At 42.3% G+C, this 16,109-nt stretch overlaps 1 protein-coding gene across 1 annotated transcript in view; it reads left to right on the top strand.

Annotated features, from left to right (window-relative positions):
• LOC106913541 (NACHT, LRR and PYD domains-containing protein 3-like) overlaps nucleotides 1-16,109 on the top strand; it is an 84,089-nt gene that overhangs the window by 51,427 nt on the left and 16,553 nt on the right. Inside the window, exons 2-6 of the mRNA XM_088012909.1 lie at nucleotides 4,935-4,969; nucleotides 5,710-5,991; nucleotides 6,894-8,655; nucleotides 10,162-10,341; nucleotides 10,630-10,803. Of these exons, the coding sequence (XP_087869035.1) occupies nucleotides 4,942-4,969; nucleotides 5,710-5,991; nucleotides 6,894-8,655; nucleotides 10,162-10,341; nucleotides 10,630-10,803 (2,426 nt within the window). The 5' untranslated portion in view covers nucleotides 4,935-4,941. The remainder of the gene's footprint in view (nucleotides 1-4,934; nucleotides 4,970-5,709; nucleotides 5,992-6,893; nucleotides 8,656-10,161; nucleotides 10,342-10,629; nucleotides 10,804-16,109) is intronic.

Below are 16,109 nucleotides of genomic sequence, written 5' to 3'. Positions count from 1 at the left end.
AACCCACTTGGTACCCATATTCTAGCCCAGTTTAGCCCCAGTTGGGGCCCAGGTAAAAATTCATGAAAGCTCCCAAGTGGGGCCAAAATGGGCCTCATGTAAGTTACCCATGTGGGCCCCACTGAAAACCCAGTCAGCAGCCATTTAAATCTACCTGGGCAAACCCATATGGGGCCACCATGGAACCCGTGGACAAACCCACTTGGTGCCCATATTCTAGCCCAGTTTAGACCCAGTTGGGGCCCAGGTAAAAATTAATCAAAGCTCCCAAGTGGGGCCCAGATGGGCCTCATGTAAGTTACCCATCTGGGCCCCACTCAAAACCCAGTCAGCACCCAATTAAATTACCTGGGCAAACCCATGTGGGGCCACCATGGAACCCGCGGACAAACCCACTTGGTGCCCATATTTTAGCCCAGTTTAGACCCAGTTGGGGCCCAGGTAAAAATTCATGAAAGCTCCCAAGTGGGGCCCAGATGGGCCTCATGTAAGTTACCCATCTGGGCCCCACTCAAAACCCAGTCAGCACCCAATTAAATTACCTGGGCAAACCCATATGGGGCCACCATGGAACCCGTGGACAAACCCACTTGGTACCCATATTCTAGCCCAGTTTAGACCCAGTTGGGGCCCAGGTAAAAATTCATGAAAGCTCCCAAGTGGGGCCCAGATGGGCCTCATGTAAGTTACCCATCTGGGCCCCACTCAAAACCCAGTCAGCACCCAATTAAATTACCTGGGCAAACCCATGTGGGGCCACCATGGAACCCGTGGACAAACCCACTTGGTACCCATATTCTAGCCCAGTTTAGCCCCAGTTGGGGCCCAGGTAAAAATGAAAGCTCCCAAGTGGGGCCAAAATGGGCCTCATGTAAGTTACCCATGTGGGCCCCACTGAAAACCCAGTCAGCAGCCATTTAAATCTACCTGGGCAAACCCATATGGGGCCACCATGGAACCCGTGGACAAACCCACTTGGTGCCCATATTCTAGCCCAGTTTAGACCCAGTTGGGGCCCAGGTAAAAATTAATCAAAGCTCCCAAGTGGGGCCCAGATGGGCCTCATGTAAGTTACCCATCTGGGCCCCACTCAAAACCCAGTCAGCACCCAATTAAATTACCTGGGCAAACCCATGTGGGGCCACCATGGAACCCGCGGACAAACCCACTTGGTGCCCATATTTTAGCCCAGTTTAGACCCAGTTGGGGCCCAGGTAAAAATTCATGAAAGCTCCCAAGTGGGGCCCAGATGGGCCTCATGTAAGTTACCCATCTGGGCCCCACTCAAAACCCAGTCAGCACCCAATTAAATTACCTGGGCAAACCCATATGGGGCCACCATGGAACCCGTGGACAAACCCACTTGGTACCCATATTCTAGCCCAGTTTAGACCCAGTTGGGGCCCAGGTAAAAATTCATGAAAGCTCCCAAGTGGGGCCCAGATGGGCCTCATGTAAGTTACCCATCTGGGCCCCACTCAAAACCCAGTCAGCACCCAATTAAATTACCTGGGCAAACCCATGTGGGGCCACCATGGAACCCGTGGACAAACCCACTTGGTACCCATATTCTAGCCCAGTTTAGACCCAGTTGGGGCCCAGGTAAAAATTCATGAAAGCTCCCAAGTGGGGCCCAGATGGGCCTCATGTAAGTTACCCATCTGGGTCCCACTGAAAACCCAGTCAGCACCCATTTAAATCTACCTGGGCAAACCCATGTGGGGCCACCATGGAACCCGTGGACAAACCCATTTGGGGCCCATATTGGCAGCCCTCTTTTTTCCCATATGGGGCCCACATGGGTATGCTGGCTGGGTCAAATTGGAGGTAGAAAAAAGGACACACCCAGTCTATTTCCTTTCCCTAAATGGACACCTGCCCCAGATTAGATGTGCCCGTTAGTGTGCAGTTCAAAACACCTGCAGTCATGACACCTTGGAGGGCTGCTGGACGAAGTGGAGTGGCGAGAACCATGACTCCAACAAGAGAAATGTCCCTTGAAACAAAAGAGAGGATTGTGAAACTTCTTGAAGAAGGTAACCCTTCACGCATGGTTGCTAAAGATGTGGGCTGTTCACAGTCAGCTGTATCCAAGATATGGTCCAAACACAAACAGCATGGAATGGTTGTTAAAGCCAAGCGTACTGGTAGACCAAGAAAGACATTAAAGCGTCAAGACAAACAACTAAAGGTCATTTGTCTTGAAAACCAAAAAAGTACAACTAAACAGATGAAGCATAAATGGGAGGAAGCTGGAGTCAATGTATGTGACCGAACCGTAAGAAATCGCCTAAAGGAGGTGGGATTTCAATACAGGAAAGCTAAATGAAAACCAGCATTGACACCTAACCATAAAAGAACAAGATTCCGATGGGCTAAGGAGAGGCAATCATGGACTGTGGATGACTGGATGAAAGTTGTCTTCAGTGATGAGTCAAGAATCTGCATTGGACAAGGTGATGATGCTGGAACTTTTGTTTGGTGCCGTTCCAGTGAGATTTATGAAGAGGCCTGCCTGAAGAAAACAACCAAATTTCCACAGTCCTTGATGATATGGGGCTGCATGTCAGGCAAAGGCACTGGGGAGATGACTGTGGTTAATTCTTCTATCAATGCACAAGTTTACATTGACATTTTGGACAGTTTTCTCATCCCTTCAATTGAACAGATGTTTGGAGATGATGAAATAATTTTCCAAGATGACAATGCATCGTGCCATAGGGCAAAAACAGTGAAGGCATTCCTTGAAGAAAGACACATTCAGTCGATGTCATGGCCTGCAAATAGTCCAGATCTCAACCCAATAGAAAACCTGTGGTGGAGATTGAAAAAAATGTTCCACAAGAAGGCTCCAACCTGCAAAGCTGATCTGGCAACTGCTATCAAAGAGAGTAGGCACCAAATACTGTTTGTCCCTCATCAAGTCCATGCCTCAGAGACTAAAAGCTGTTATAAAAGCCAAAGATGGTGCAACTAAATACTAATGATGTATTTTGAATGGTCTTTTGTTTATGTGTTTTTCATGATTCCATACTTTTTTCCTCAGAATTGAGTGATTCCATATTTATTTCCCTGTGTTTGGTCAATAAAAGTATCATTCACTGACTTCCACAATGTTTTCTCTTCATTTCTTTGAGTGTTCCTGAAAGCCAACAAGTTGCACTTTGGAATGACCTTAATATTGTATCATGTTTTTGATCCGAGTTTGTTTTACAGCATGAAATGTCTGAATGACTGCTCATCCAACACTGGTGATTCCATACTTTTTGCCAGGGGTTGTATGTGAAAATCCTATTTAGGAGCTGATAACCAGCTCATTATTACAAATCACCTTGAAAAAGGAGATATGAAACTTTTTTTATTATGACGACATACAGTATAAGGTTTTATAATCATGAGGAGGGAAAAAAGGATACAAGAGGTTTTTTTTTTTAAAAAAAAAAGCTTTACTGATACGTCAGACATCGACGTTCAGTGTCTTGAGTCCATACTACTTTCTAAATGCTTATTTTGCTGTAACTACATCTGCTTTTTTCTGTTATATATTTACCAGCTTTTGCATTAATAATTCATTTTTCCCGTTTTTTTTTTTATCTGCAAATATGGTGAAAAAATTGGATCTATGGTGACAGCTTGTCTGGACCGCCACATTTGGTGAAAGGAGCAGAATACACATATATCAGCAGCTGAGTACAGTCAGTCAGAGCTAAGGAACCAGCTAGTCTGGAGCACTTCAGGGCCCAGTACCGCGCAAGCTTAGGTGACAAGTCTAAGACAATTAAAACCGTTATTTGACAAAAGAAACAGAATACACATATCTCACCGGCTGAGTACAGACAGTCAGAGCTAAAGAGACAAGACTACACAGCTTGCTTGCATTTGAGGCTTTTATCCCAATGCAGGGCAGGCTGTACACTCGCGGGCAGGAGAACAAATCTCCAGTCATATACTTCAATGTCCAGTTGGTTGATCGGTAGAGTTTTTTTAGTTTTGCACATCTTCATACTTTTTTTTCTTCAAGAGCTACTTGGTGAGAAAACTATAAAGTACAGAGCTGACAACTTTATAACAGCCCCAGACGAAAATTACAATAGGAGCCACCACCCGTTGCGGTCAGAGGTGTTAAATTCATTAACATTTAAAACCCCGCTCACCCCTGCCCCACCCATCCCTGAAACCGGAAGTCCCGCCCTCCTGTCAGTTTGACAAAAGGGGGTAGCTAATCTTAAAACGGAAGTCCCGCCTCTAAAACCGGAAGTCCCGCCCACATGTCAGATTTGATTGATAGAAAGGGTGTTCTTAATTTCTCTAGCTGCAACACCAGCTGCTTCATGGGCTGCAGGTTCTGGAGGTCAGAGACAGAAACATGGACTTTCTGTCCAAAGCAGAAAAACTTCAACTGATCTTCAGTTCTGGAGAACCTTCGTCATGATGATGGAGAGAAGCAGGGATTAATCTGCTCACCTGAGAACTAAACACCTGAGCAGGAGCCAGACTCCTTTCTGGAGGAGCTTTCTGCAACTGATGCTGCCATCTAGTGGTAGCAGCTACACATTACAGTCAGAAGCAACAAGCAGGATTTAAAGATGTTTTCATTTTAACCTGAAGCAAATCAGATCCTAGAAAGACTGACAGCCAATGCAGAACCTTAAAAGGAATATTGTTCCTCATGAAGTAAAATATGATGTATTAATATCATATTTTATGTCAGATAATACATATGTGAGATAAATAAATTTTTATAGTCAGTCAGTTTACATCAGTATGTAAACTAAGGAAGTCATAATATTTATGGGTTATTATTTTGTTATGGCATAGTTTACATGAATATTCTTTTCTGCTGGGGAGTGTGTATTAATCAGGTATTTTTAGCTTAAATTTCAACTTCATAAGAGCAAAGTACATTATTCATGTTCAATCTTCATGTTTTCCAGGTAAAAGATGGCGCAGCAGCAGGAAGTGGATTTTGGTAAGTGATGAGAAGCAGAAATGAAGAATCTTAAAGGAACAATCTGACCAATCACAGCCTGTGTTGCTGCCATGTGATGAAGCTCAGCCTCAGTGTTTCTTTATTGTTTTCATGCTTCCTGTTCAGTGAAGCTCTGGTGGAAACATTGTGAATTTCTGTGAAAACTGAAGGTAAAAACTGAACTCGGATGGAAACTAAAATGGACCGAAGTGAAGAACAGGCCAGCAGCTCTGATACTTCAGGAATATTTACTATATACACTGATTTATTTATCCAGTAGGCGCATCATTTATTACTAATTTATTATCTCAGATGGAAAGGCTTGCTTCATCTTTTGTTCCCAAACTTGGTGACAGAGATGCTAAAGCTTAGAGATGGAGATGAAAGAAAAGTGAAAATGTTAATCAGTCAAAATTTTCATCACAATATTCACCAATAATATCATTATTTCCTGTTTTCCTAAAATAGTGCAGCTCCATATTTAGAAGGTGTTTCTTTTATTGTTCTTCCTGCAGTGAGGAAAGAAAGTGTTGAAGCAGAAGCTTCATTTGGTCTCATGTAGACATAATCAGTGGTCGTCACTCAAATATGAGGCAGAAACACAACAGCAGGTTTAGACCTGAGGAGCTGATCAACAGATTCTGAATCTCTGGATGGAGCAACATGAATAGTTGATCTTCATCATGTTTTTCTCTCAGATGTCAGTTTGAATTAATCATGTTTCTGATTTCTGCCTGCAGAGAAAATACTTTTCAAAGCTCGTAGTGAGTTTGTGGAGAGAGTTTCTGAGGATGTCCTGAAACAGCTCCTTGATGACCTTCTATCAGATGGGGCTTTTACTCTTTCAGAGATGGAGGGAATAGTGCAGAAGAACCAAACCAGAGCAGACAAGGCCCGCGATACCATAGATGCTGTGATGAAGAAAGGAAAGGAAGCCTGCAGATTGATGATCAAACGTCTTCAGCTCATAGATCCGACTCTGTCCAAACAGCTGGGTTTGTCCTCTTTATCTCTTGCTGAAGGTGAGACACACAGTTAATTCAAGCTGCTTTTACAGCCTTTACTGTGTTTGATTAAACTCTGACCCCTGTGAACTACAACTAACTTAAAGGTCAGTTCACAAATAAAACCTGAAAAATTTCAGTTTTTATCACAGTCGCAGAATAAACTTTTTCAGGAAAACCAAACATTTCCTGTTCAGATATTGTCTTACAAAACTGGTCTCTGAACTTTGATGCCACCTGGTGGTATTTAGCATGAATAGCATGTGAGAGCTGGAGAACATGCATCTATGTATCAGGACTAATGGACAGTAGAGATTTCGGGCCATAGGACTCGGCATTAAAAATAATATTACTTTGAGACTTGAGTGTATACAGGAGAACCTGGATCATAATATCTCTACCTGCATTAGAGAAAACCATGGTTTTAATGATCAAAATGAAGGAATTAACCAGAATAAATGTTTACTAACATTCAGCAACGTTCAGTCTACCTGAACTTTGACAGCATAAGAGTCTGAGTCAGCATGAAGACAGCCCAGAACAATGTTACCTTTACTCAGACTTGTTGAGGTGGAAAGACTGTTCATGTTTTTTGCAGTGAAACAGACCATAGAAAATCTGTGTGTTGATTTTAAAGACATCAGGGTCACACAGACTCTGTCTGGTTCAAGTCCCAGCTGAAAAGCTCACAGTGTCTCCAAATGGAACAACGATCAGTCAATGAAGAAATGTCACATTTTCTCCATCCTCACAGACTGAAGTTAGAATTATTTTTTTTTTAGATTAGACAATTACTTTTTATTAATTTATAAAAAAAAATTATTCATAAAACTTTATCGCAAATCCCTTCTGGGAACATAAAAATAAATTGTATTCCTTATATTTAACTGAATTATCTCCTCTTGTGTCTCTTTTTCCAGATTTTAATTTTCAGTGTCAACAGGAGCTTAAAGCGTCTCTGAAGATGAAGCTCCAAAGTCTCTGTGAAGGCCTGACTGAACATGGCAATAACATCCTACTGAACCAGATCTACACAGAGCTCCACATCATAGAGGGGTTAACTAGAGAGGTCAACCAGGAACATGAGGTCAGACAGATTGAAACAGCATCCAGGAAACAAGAAACAATCAGAAGAGAAGACATCTTTAAAGCCCCACCTGGGAGTGATCAACCAATCAGAACAGTGATGACCATGGGAGTGGCTGGCATTGGGAAAACACTGTTAACACAGAAGTTCACTCTGGACTGGGCTGAAGGCAGAACCAACCAGAACATCCAGTTTATATTTCCATTCACTTTCAGAGAGCTGAATGTACTGAAAGAAGAAAAGTTCAGCTTGGTGGAACTGATTCATCACTTCTTTGAAGATATTAAAGATGCAGGAATCCGCAGCTTTAAAAAGTTTCAGGTTCTGTTCATATTTGATGGTCTGGATGAAAGTCGACTTCCTCTGGACTTTGATAATAATCCAATCCTGACTGATGCTACAGAGTCCAGCTCACTGGATGTTCTGCTGGCAAACCTCATCAGGGGGAAACTGCTTCCCTCTGCTCTCCTCTGGATAACCACACGACCTGCAGCAACCAATCAGATCCCTGCTGAGTGCGTTGGCATGGTAACAGAGGTCAGAGGGTTCACTGACCCCCAGAAGGAGGAGTACTTCAGGAAGAGATTCAGAGATGATGAGGAGAAGGCCAGCAGGATCATCTCCCACATCCAGAAATCAAAAAGTCTCCACATCATGTGTCACATCCCAGTTTTCTGCTGGATCACTGCTAAAGTTCTGGAGGATGTGATGAAGACTAGAAAGGAGGGAGAGCTGCCCAAGACCCTGACTGAGATGTACATGGAGTTCCTGGAGGTCCAGCTCAAAATCAAGGAGGAAAAGTTTCATGGACAACGAAAGACAAAGTCTATCTGGAGTCCAGAGAACAGGAAGCTGATTGAGTCTCTAGGAAGACTGGCTTTAGATCAGCTGCTGGAGGGAAACCTGATCTTCTATGACAAAGACCTCAAACGGTGCGGCATCAACAACAAAGATGCTGCATTGTTCTCAGGGGTTTTCACTCAGATGTTTAAAAAGGACAGAGGAACGCACAACATCTCCGTCTACTCCTTTGTTCATCTGAGCATCCAGGAGTTTCTGGCTGCCGTCTACATGCTCCACTGCTTCACCACCTGGAGGAAAACAAAAGTGATCAAGACGTTGTTGGGAAAATATTATTTTTTCATATCTCTAGATGAGTTCATGAAGAAAGTCATGGAGAAATCCCTCAGCAGTGAAAATGGCCACCTGGACCTGTTTGTCCGATTCCTTCATGGTCTCACTGTGGAGTCCAACCAGAGACTCTTAGAAGATCTGCTGGGTCAGACAGAGAACCATCCAGAAACCATCCAGAGAATCATCACCAACCTGAAGGAGATGAACACTGATAGAATCTCTGCTGACAGAAGCATCAACATCTTCTACTGTCTGGTGGAGATGAACGACGTCTCATTTTATCAGGAAATCCAACGGCTGCTGGATTCAGGGAAGCAGTTCTCAGTGACTGACTGTTCAGCTCTGGCCTTCATGCTGCAGATGTCAGAGGTTCTGGATGAGTTGGACCTGGAGAAGTACAACACATCATGGAATGGACGACGGAGACTGGTTCCAGCTGTGAGGAACTGCAGAAAGGCTCGGTGAGTCCAGATGTTTTCATTGTGTGAATGCTGATTCAGCACTATTATCCTCCTGTTTCTTCTTCTTTCTTCAAGTTGATTCTGGATGTTTTTGGCCTTTAACTACTTCCCTCATCCTCTGGATGATTTCAGCCATTCAAACATCTAAACATTCAGTTCATCCAGGACAGCTGCAGCTTCTGGTTTTTATACATTTTGATCAGTTAAAAATATTTAACCTTTTATCAGTTTTCAGGTTGAAATGAATAGAAAAAGTTTGTAACTGAGACCAAAATGTGGTGATTGTTGTCTGGTTCCAGAAAAAGTCTTAGTTTCTGTCAGATCCTCCCAAAGCTCTGAGAACTCTGCTTCCAGAGCTGGAACCATTTTCCTCATCAACTCTTCATCTGCAGCCTTTGTTGAAGCTGTTAGCTGTCCTCCATGAAGACCTGCAGAGACATGAGCTTCAGCTCTTTAGACATCCAGCCTCTTTAGTTCTGGAGAACTTTGACTGCTTCACCATGAAGATGCTGCTGGACCCAAACGCTCCGTCTCCTCCAGGGGTTTTGCTCTTCAGCTCTTTAGGAGTTTAGCAACAATTTCTTCTGACATCCAAACCTTTGTTCCTCTGAGACGATGGACAGACCACTGCAAAGACATGTGTCCCTCTTCCAACCAGTTTGTCCCAGTTCCTCTCAGACCAACAGAGGACGGTCCAGACCTGAAGGAGCAGCAGGACCGGTTCTGCTGCTGCTCTGCAGGACGACCAGAACAATCTGCAGCTTTTAGCTGAAGCAGGTTGACGACTGTCCACTTTCTACTTTGTTAAAGCATCAAATCCAGCAGATGAACGGAGACACAACTGGGAGCATCATGTGTCTGGTCTGCTCCCAGTTTCCTCTGTGGCAGCATTTAATAATCTGCTGCTGGGAGCCATGTTTCTATAGAATATACTACTATGATTAATGATGAGGAGGATTCTAGATGCTGCAGCAGCAGATATGGGCTAAACAAACCCAGAGATGCCAGAGGTCCACAGCAGGCTGGACTTCCTGCTCTGCTCACTTCATTTATAACTCACTTCCTGCTTGGTGGAAGATCTCAAGGAGCCAAACGGTCTAGTCCAAGTCAGTGTGACTTGTCAGAGCTGTGAGCAGTTCCTCCTCCTCTCCATCATCTCCAGTAGTTTCCTTCATTCAGCTCAGTCAGCCTCTTCATCAGCTGCTGCAGCTCCTTTGAGGCTCTGATGCTGCAGAGAAACTGAACTTTCCTTCACAGATGATAGAAGATCTTCAACATCTGACTGAGCTGAAGGTCTGAGGACATGAAGCCTGGACCAGAACCAGAACCAGAACCTGGACTTTAGTCAGGAACTGCACAGACTCTCTGTCGGGTCAAACTCAGTAACCTGAAGATCAGATGATGATCAGATGATGACATCATGATGACATCACTGTTATCATATTTTAGTCTGTTTATGATCCAGATTGATTTCATTAGAACTGATTTTGTTTCTCCTCATCACAGACTTGGTGGCTGTTCGCTCTATAAAGGGGAATGTGAAGTTTTGGCTTCAGCTCTGAAGTCCAATCCAGATCTGACTGAACTGGAAATAAGTCAGATCTTCATAAATGGAGGTGGAAACTCTGATATTAAGAATCTGTCTGAGATCCTTGAGAGTTCAGTCAGTAAACTGAAGAAACTGAGGTTTGTTTTCTCTATTTATTCAATAAAATCATTCATTGACACTTTAGTCCTCACCTCATCCAGGCTGCTGCTCATAGAAAGCTTTGAGTTTCTTTGTTGGTAAAATGTTCTGGTTCTGCTGGTTTGGACTCTTTAAACCAGTTTGACTGGATCAGATGTTAGAATCAGTTCATCATGTTTCTTTTACATTCAGGGAAATTAATTTTCTACATTTTATTATTTATTTGTTCATATTTTAGTTTTAACTGCATCCTGTTGGCTTCAGCTCATCTTTTATTCTTTATTCAGATTGTGGAACTGCAGTTTGTCAGAGACCAGCTGGATGTCTCTGTTCTCAGCTCTGAAGTCCAACCCGACCCATCTGACAGGACTGGACCTGAGCTTGGCCAACCTGGAAGGTTCTGGACTGAAGGAGCTCTGTGGTTTTCTACAGACTGAACGCTGCAGACTGGAAACATTGAGGTTTGTAATAGTATAATTATTGATGTTTCTGTGAATAATTATATATAATTGATCATAAATCAAAGTTCATATCTTCTGTTCTAATAAATATTTTCTGAGTTTGTTCCTGGACTTGGATCCAGAGTTTAATTTAGTCCCTCTGTGTAACTGAGTTGGACCTGCTGATCTGAGGTCAGAACAGGACAGCATTTGGACCCCCAGTGTGTAGAAATCCTCCTCATGTCAAGCAGGTCAAAGGTCAGATCAAAAACAGAGAATGAAAATCTCCCTTTATTGAAGTTCCACTAATCCCATACTTACTTTAAAATATTCTGCTGTTAGTTGATAATCATCCAGTCCAGGTGTTTTAATGTTTAACTAGAGCAGATTAAAGATGCTGGTTGTAGTGAATAATTAGGTGGAATCGCCCTTTATCCTTTTCCTGAATCTGAAGCTTAAATCAGAAACCAACTTCAGCTTCGTCTGAAAAAATCCAGACCACTGAGTTTTTCTCTGAGCTCAACAGGCTGCAGGTTCTTCAGGACATCAGTTTTCTGGTCCAGACATCAGAACCAGCAGAGACAGCAGCACATGAATCTGGACCAGGTGTGTTAGGAGGTTCTGCACATGCTCAGACTGAAGGTTCACCGTCTGACAGAGAAAGTCGACCAACTCTGGATGAAATGGTTCCTAGAAACAGGGAAGCTTTCTGGGGACTCGACTGCCTGCTCATATGGAGCTTCAGCTCATGCAGGAGTTTTATGTTGGCAGGAAGCAAAACAACATGGAAGCAGGTGATGAGTTTCCATTTTAGTGTCAATTCCACTGATGGAGCAAATTACAAGTCAGTCGTCCTCCAAACCACTGAGAGCAGCTTCCAGAGGAAATCTGAGTTTGTTCTGACAGTCAGACTCTGTCAGGATGACCACAGTCTTCTGGCTGAGTTCCTGACAAAACTTTAATTCAAAAATAAAAAAAACTCAAAACTCAAAAGTGATTACAACAAAAAGTGAAGCCAACTCAAATAGTCAACTGATGCACCATCTATTCTAGTTTACGCAGCCCAAAAGGATCAAAAAGTCAAAATGCAGTTTTTTGGGGGTTTTTTTCATAGTTCAAACAAAAGTCACCACAAAACATCAGAAATCTCATAGCACAAACACATGAATTTACCTGAGAGAGGGAAATGGACAAGAGATGGAAACAACAAACAAAAAAGCAAAGACATCTTTGGAGAATTGGAAAAGCAAATCTAGTTTCTTTTCCACCTGCACCAATTTTTATAAGAAAATTTTCTTTTTAATTTATTCAAATAAGGTGTATCTTTGCTCATCCAACTAGAAGCTGTCTCGGACCCTCTTAAAAGTTAGAAACTCCCTACAACTTTTTATTAAATGGGTCAAAATATTCTATAAGGAACCAAAGGCTTCTGTCATAACAGCACTATCTCATCCTATTTTAATTTATCATGTGGGACCCGTCAGGGTTGTTTTCTTAGTCCATTGTTATTCATTATGTTTATTGAAACTTTGGCAGTAAGCATTAGGATAAATAAGGACATCAAAGGGATATTATGGGGACAACAAGAATATAAACTGCTTTTATATGCAGACGATATTTTATCACTTATAACACATCCACTTACATCTTTGCAGCACCTAATGGACACTATACAGATGTATTCGAAGGTTTCAGGGTACTCAATAAATTGGGCTAAATCTGAAGCCATGCCATTATCCTCTTTATGTAATTCACAGATGGTCAAAGATTTTAAATTCAAATGGGTACCTGAAGACATGAAGTATCTTGGGATTAGACTCAGTTGGGTGTTGGAAGCGTTACCTTCACTAAATTTTAATCCGGTGCTTTCAAAAATTAAAACAAACTTTGAAAAGTGGGAGAAGATAAAACTAACACTAAGGGGTAAGATTAATGTTGTAAAAATGATTATCGCCCCTCTGTTTAATTATGGGCTTATGATGCTTCCTATTACAATTCCACTCGATATTTTTAAAAGGTATGAAAATTTAATTAAACATTTCTTGTGGGAAGGTAAAAGAGTGAGAATAAAACTAAAAAAATTGTATGCTCCTAGGGAAAAGTGCAGCCTACGACTTCTGGATCCTAAACTCTATTGCTTGTCATTTGAGATGGCAAAATTAGTTAAACACTGGGAAGGTGAGAACGGGCAGGAATGGTTACATATTGAAAGTAATATTGATTTGTCGTTTGACCCTAAACACAAATGATCTCAAAAGATTGACACAACAAACCCAGTTTATGTTCATTCTTGTAAGGTTTGGTCAAAGGTACACAAACTGCTAAAGCTTCTACATCAGATAGAGAACTATGCGTCTCTCTGGAATAATCCTGCTATATGTATTGGTAAAACTCCTGTGTTCTGGAGGCAGTGGCATTCACGTGACATATGCACCATTAGTGATTTGTACAAAGACGAGCAATTCATGTCCTTCAATGAACTTACTCACACATTTATTTTGGAAGGTAGAGCAAATTTTTGGAAATATCTACAGATGAGACATTGTGTTACCTCAAAATTTAAACAAATTGTAGAAAATGATATATTGAATTATATTAAGATGGCGTGTGAACGACACTCTGCCTCTCAATTTTATAAGCTGCTAAGTTATAATTTGAGTAGTGAGTCGTCAAATATTAAACTCCTATGGCAGAAAGATTTGAGAAAAGAGTTTACAAAAAAAAGATGGTCAGAGTGGTAAATATGTAAAAGAGGCCAGAAGTAAATTTACACAGTATAAGGTGCTACATAGATATTATCATACATCTACTAGGTTACATAGAATGAAAATAATGTCAGACAACATGTGCTGGAAATGTAAGAAAGAGTTGGGCACATATTTGCATTGTTTTTGGAACTGCTCTCTGGTTTCACCATTTTGGATTAAAATTGTGGAGGCTCTGAGTGCATGGCTTGGCTCAGAGATCCCTCAGACTCCAGAACTGTGTTTACTGGGAGACACATCTCAAATGCCGAAGGAGTTTTCACAGTTGTGGTGGTCGGTCTGGTGACAGCCTGCAGGATCATCTTAAGACATTGGAAGACCACAAAGTGTCCCGAGCTAAGTGAATGGATTAAATCATGGCTTCCTATGAAGCCGTGCTCAATAACATGGAAGGGAACAGGGACATGGAATGGGAAAGATTTTGGGACTCATTGAAAAGAACTACGGCGATAAGGCGCACCTAAAAACTTTCAATTTCCTCAAAAGTCGACAGTGTGCCTTATAAACCGGTGCGCCTTATACTGTATATGGACCAATATTGAGCCACAACAGGACTAGCAACTACGGTAAGCAGCCGCCGACTTCATTTTCGCCCGTAGAAGAAGAAGCGTGCGGTGCATGCTGGGATAGTTGTCAGAATGCTGGTTTGTTAATAAAGTTTGACTGACCTATCTACCTACCGACCTGATAATCAGGTCATCTGCAGGTCATTTAGCACCACGTTCTCCACAAACATGCTGTGCGCGAACAGAGAAGGGTGACCATCGTCCAGCCACACCCCGGCCCAGTCCCAGAAAGCTCTCCTCGCCGACCGGAGTCGGACTGTTTTGTTGACATTCTTTATGTCAACAAGTGGCTTTAGACCAGTGGTTCTTAACCTGGGTTCGATTGAACCCCAGGGGTTCGATGAGTCGGTCTCAGGGGTTCGGCGGAGCCTCTGCCGCGGAGATAAAGACACACTTGTGTAAAGTCGTGATGATGCGCCCTGCTTTGCCATCACTTGCTGCAGGGGATCACGTCACATTGCTTAGCCAATCAGTGCTGCGGAGGAGCACTGATTGAAGGAGTTCCACTCTCAACATGGATTTGAACTTGTGTCTTTAATTACTTAAGCAAAACTCACAGTTTTTACCAAATTCTGTAGCTTTCAGTGTACAGTGATCCCTCGCTATAACGAGGTTCACCTTTCCCGGTCTAGCTGCTTCGCGGATTTTTTTTGTGCAGTTTTTTTCACAGTATATTGTGTTCTGCGTCCTCATTGGCTAAACAGTCTCCGAGCTCCTTCTCTACCTGTGTGCCAATAACGTATTTAAATATAAGTAATACAGATTGGCCATTCAGGAGATGAAAGCTGAAAACTTTCAATGCCTGCTGGAAAAATCTGTGGCCAGAGGCAGCGCAAAACCGACCGGAGGCTCGGTTGACGAGATCCATCACTCTGCCGTAGATACAGCTGTTAATCTCGCTGGGCAGGTTGGAGGAGACACTTTAATGACACGACTCCAGATCACATTAAGGCCAGATTGATGAACAGGTTTTGTTCTTTGGTTTCAATGTAGAGTATTTAATTATGCTGTATAATAATTGTAAAAACTAAAGGTAACTACTTTGCGGATTTCACTTATCGCAGGTTATTTTCGGAATGCAACCCCTGTGAAAAATGAGGGATCACTGTATCTGCTCCTTAGTCGCATCTTTTCGGGGTTGCTACTGCCTCTAGTGCCGTGTGGGTGGTAACACAACTAATATAATTACATGACTAAATCAGAATACCGCAAAGTCTTTATTATTTACTATTAATTTTTCATTCTCTTAAGAATGACCTAAACAAGACCTTAAAGTGGTTCCAGTTTCTCTTGATGGCCAACCTGTTGAAACTGTGGCAAATTTTAAATACCCTGGGTCATTCCTGAACAGTCAGCTCAACTTTGCTGAAAACACTGACTATATTTTGAAGAACTGTTCTCAGAGACTCTACCTTTTAAGAAGACTTAGTGATCTTGGGGTGCCCCAACTAGAATCTAGTTGGGTCACCCCTATGTCTTGAATTTGGAGGAAAAAAAAATCATATTTTATTTATCACTACAGAAGGGTTCAGTGAATGCACATATGAAACTGGTGGGTTCGGTACCTCAAAAAAGGTTAAGAACCACTGATTTAGACATTCATCCAGGGTGCTTCGACTAGGGTTACCAAGGCACCAGCCCCTATACATTTAAAGGGTCGGGGTTCGGGGGAAGAGAGACAGAGACTGTGGCAGCAGCATGTCGGTTGATCTGTGTTACCCAGAAAGCAGTTGGGCACAATATCGCAACACCAACACCGTGAGTGAAACAATGACTGGGGCAGACTACTATATAAAGTACTCTGGGACCACTTCTTTATTATTATACATTCACATTTGTAGAGTATGGAACAAATCATGTCCTGTGTGGCAACTGTAACTGTAGCGTCTATTCAATGCGCCTTGTAATGTGTTGTGCCTTGTATATGAAAAAAGTTTTAAAATAGGCCATTAATTGAAGGTGTGCCTTATAGTGCGGAAAATACGGTAATGTATCT

Source organism: Poecilia mexicana, unplaced genomic scaffold (genome assembly GCF_051168715.1).
Source record: "Poecilia mexicana isolate PSO_F unplaced genomic scaffold, ASM5116871v1 scaffold_2, whole genome shotgun sequence".
Taxonomy (NCBI): Eukaryota; Metazoa; Chordata; class Actinopteri; order Cyprinodontiformes; family Poeciliidae; genus Poecilia; species Poecilia mexicana.
The sequence above is the reverse complement of the archived record's forward strand: the minus strand, read 5'-3'. Positions and strand labels throughout refer to the sequence as shown.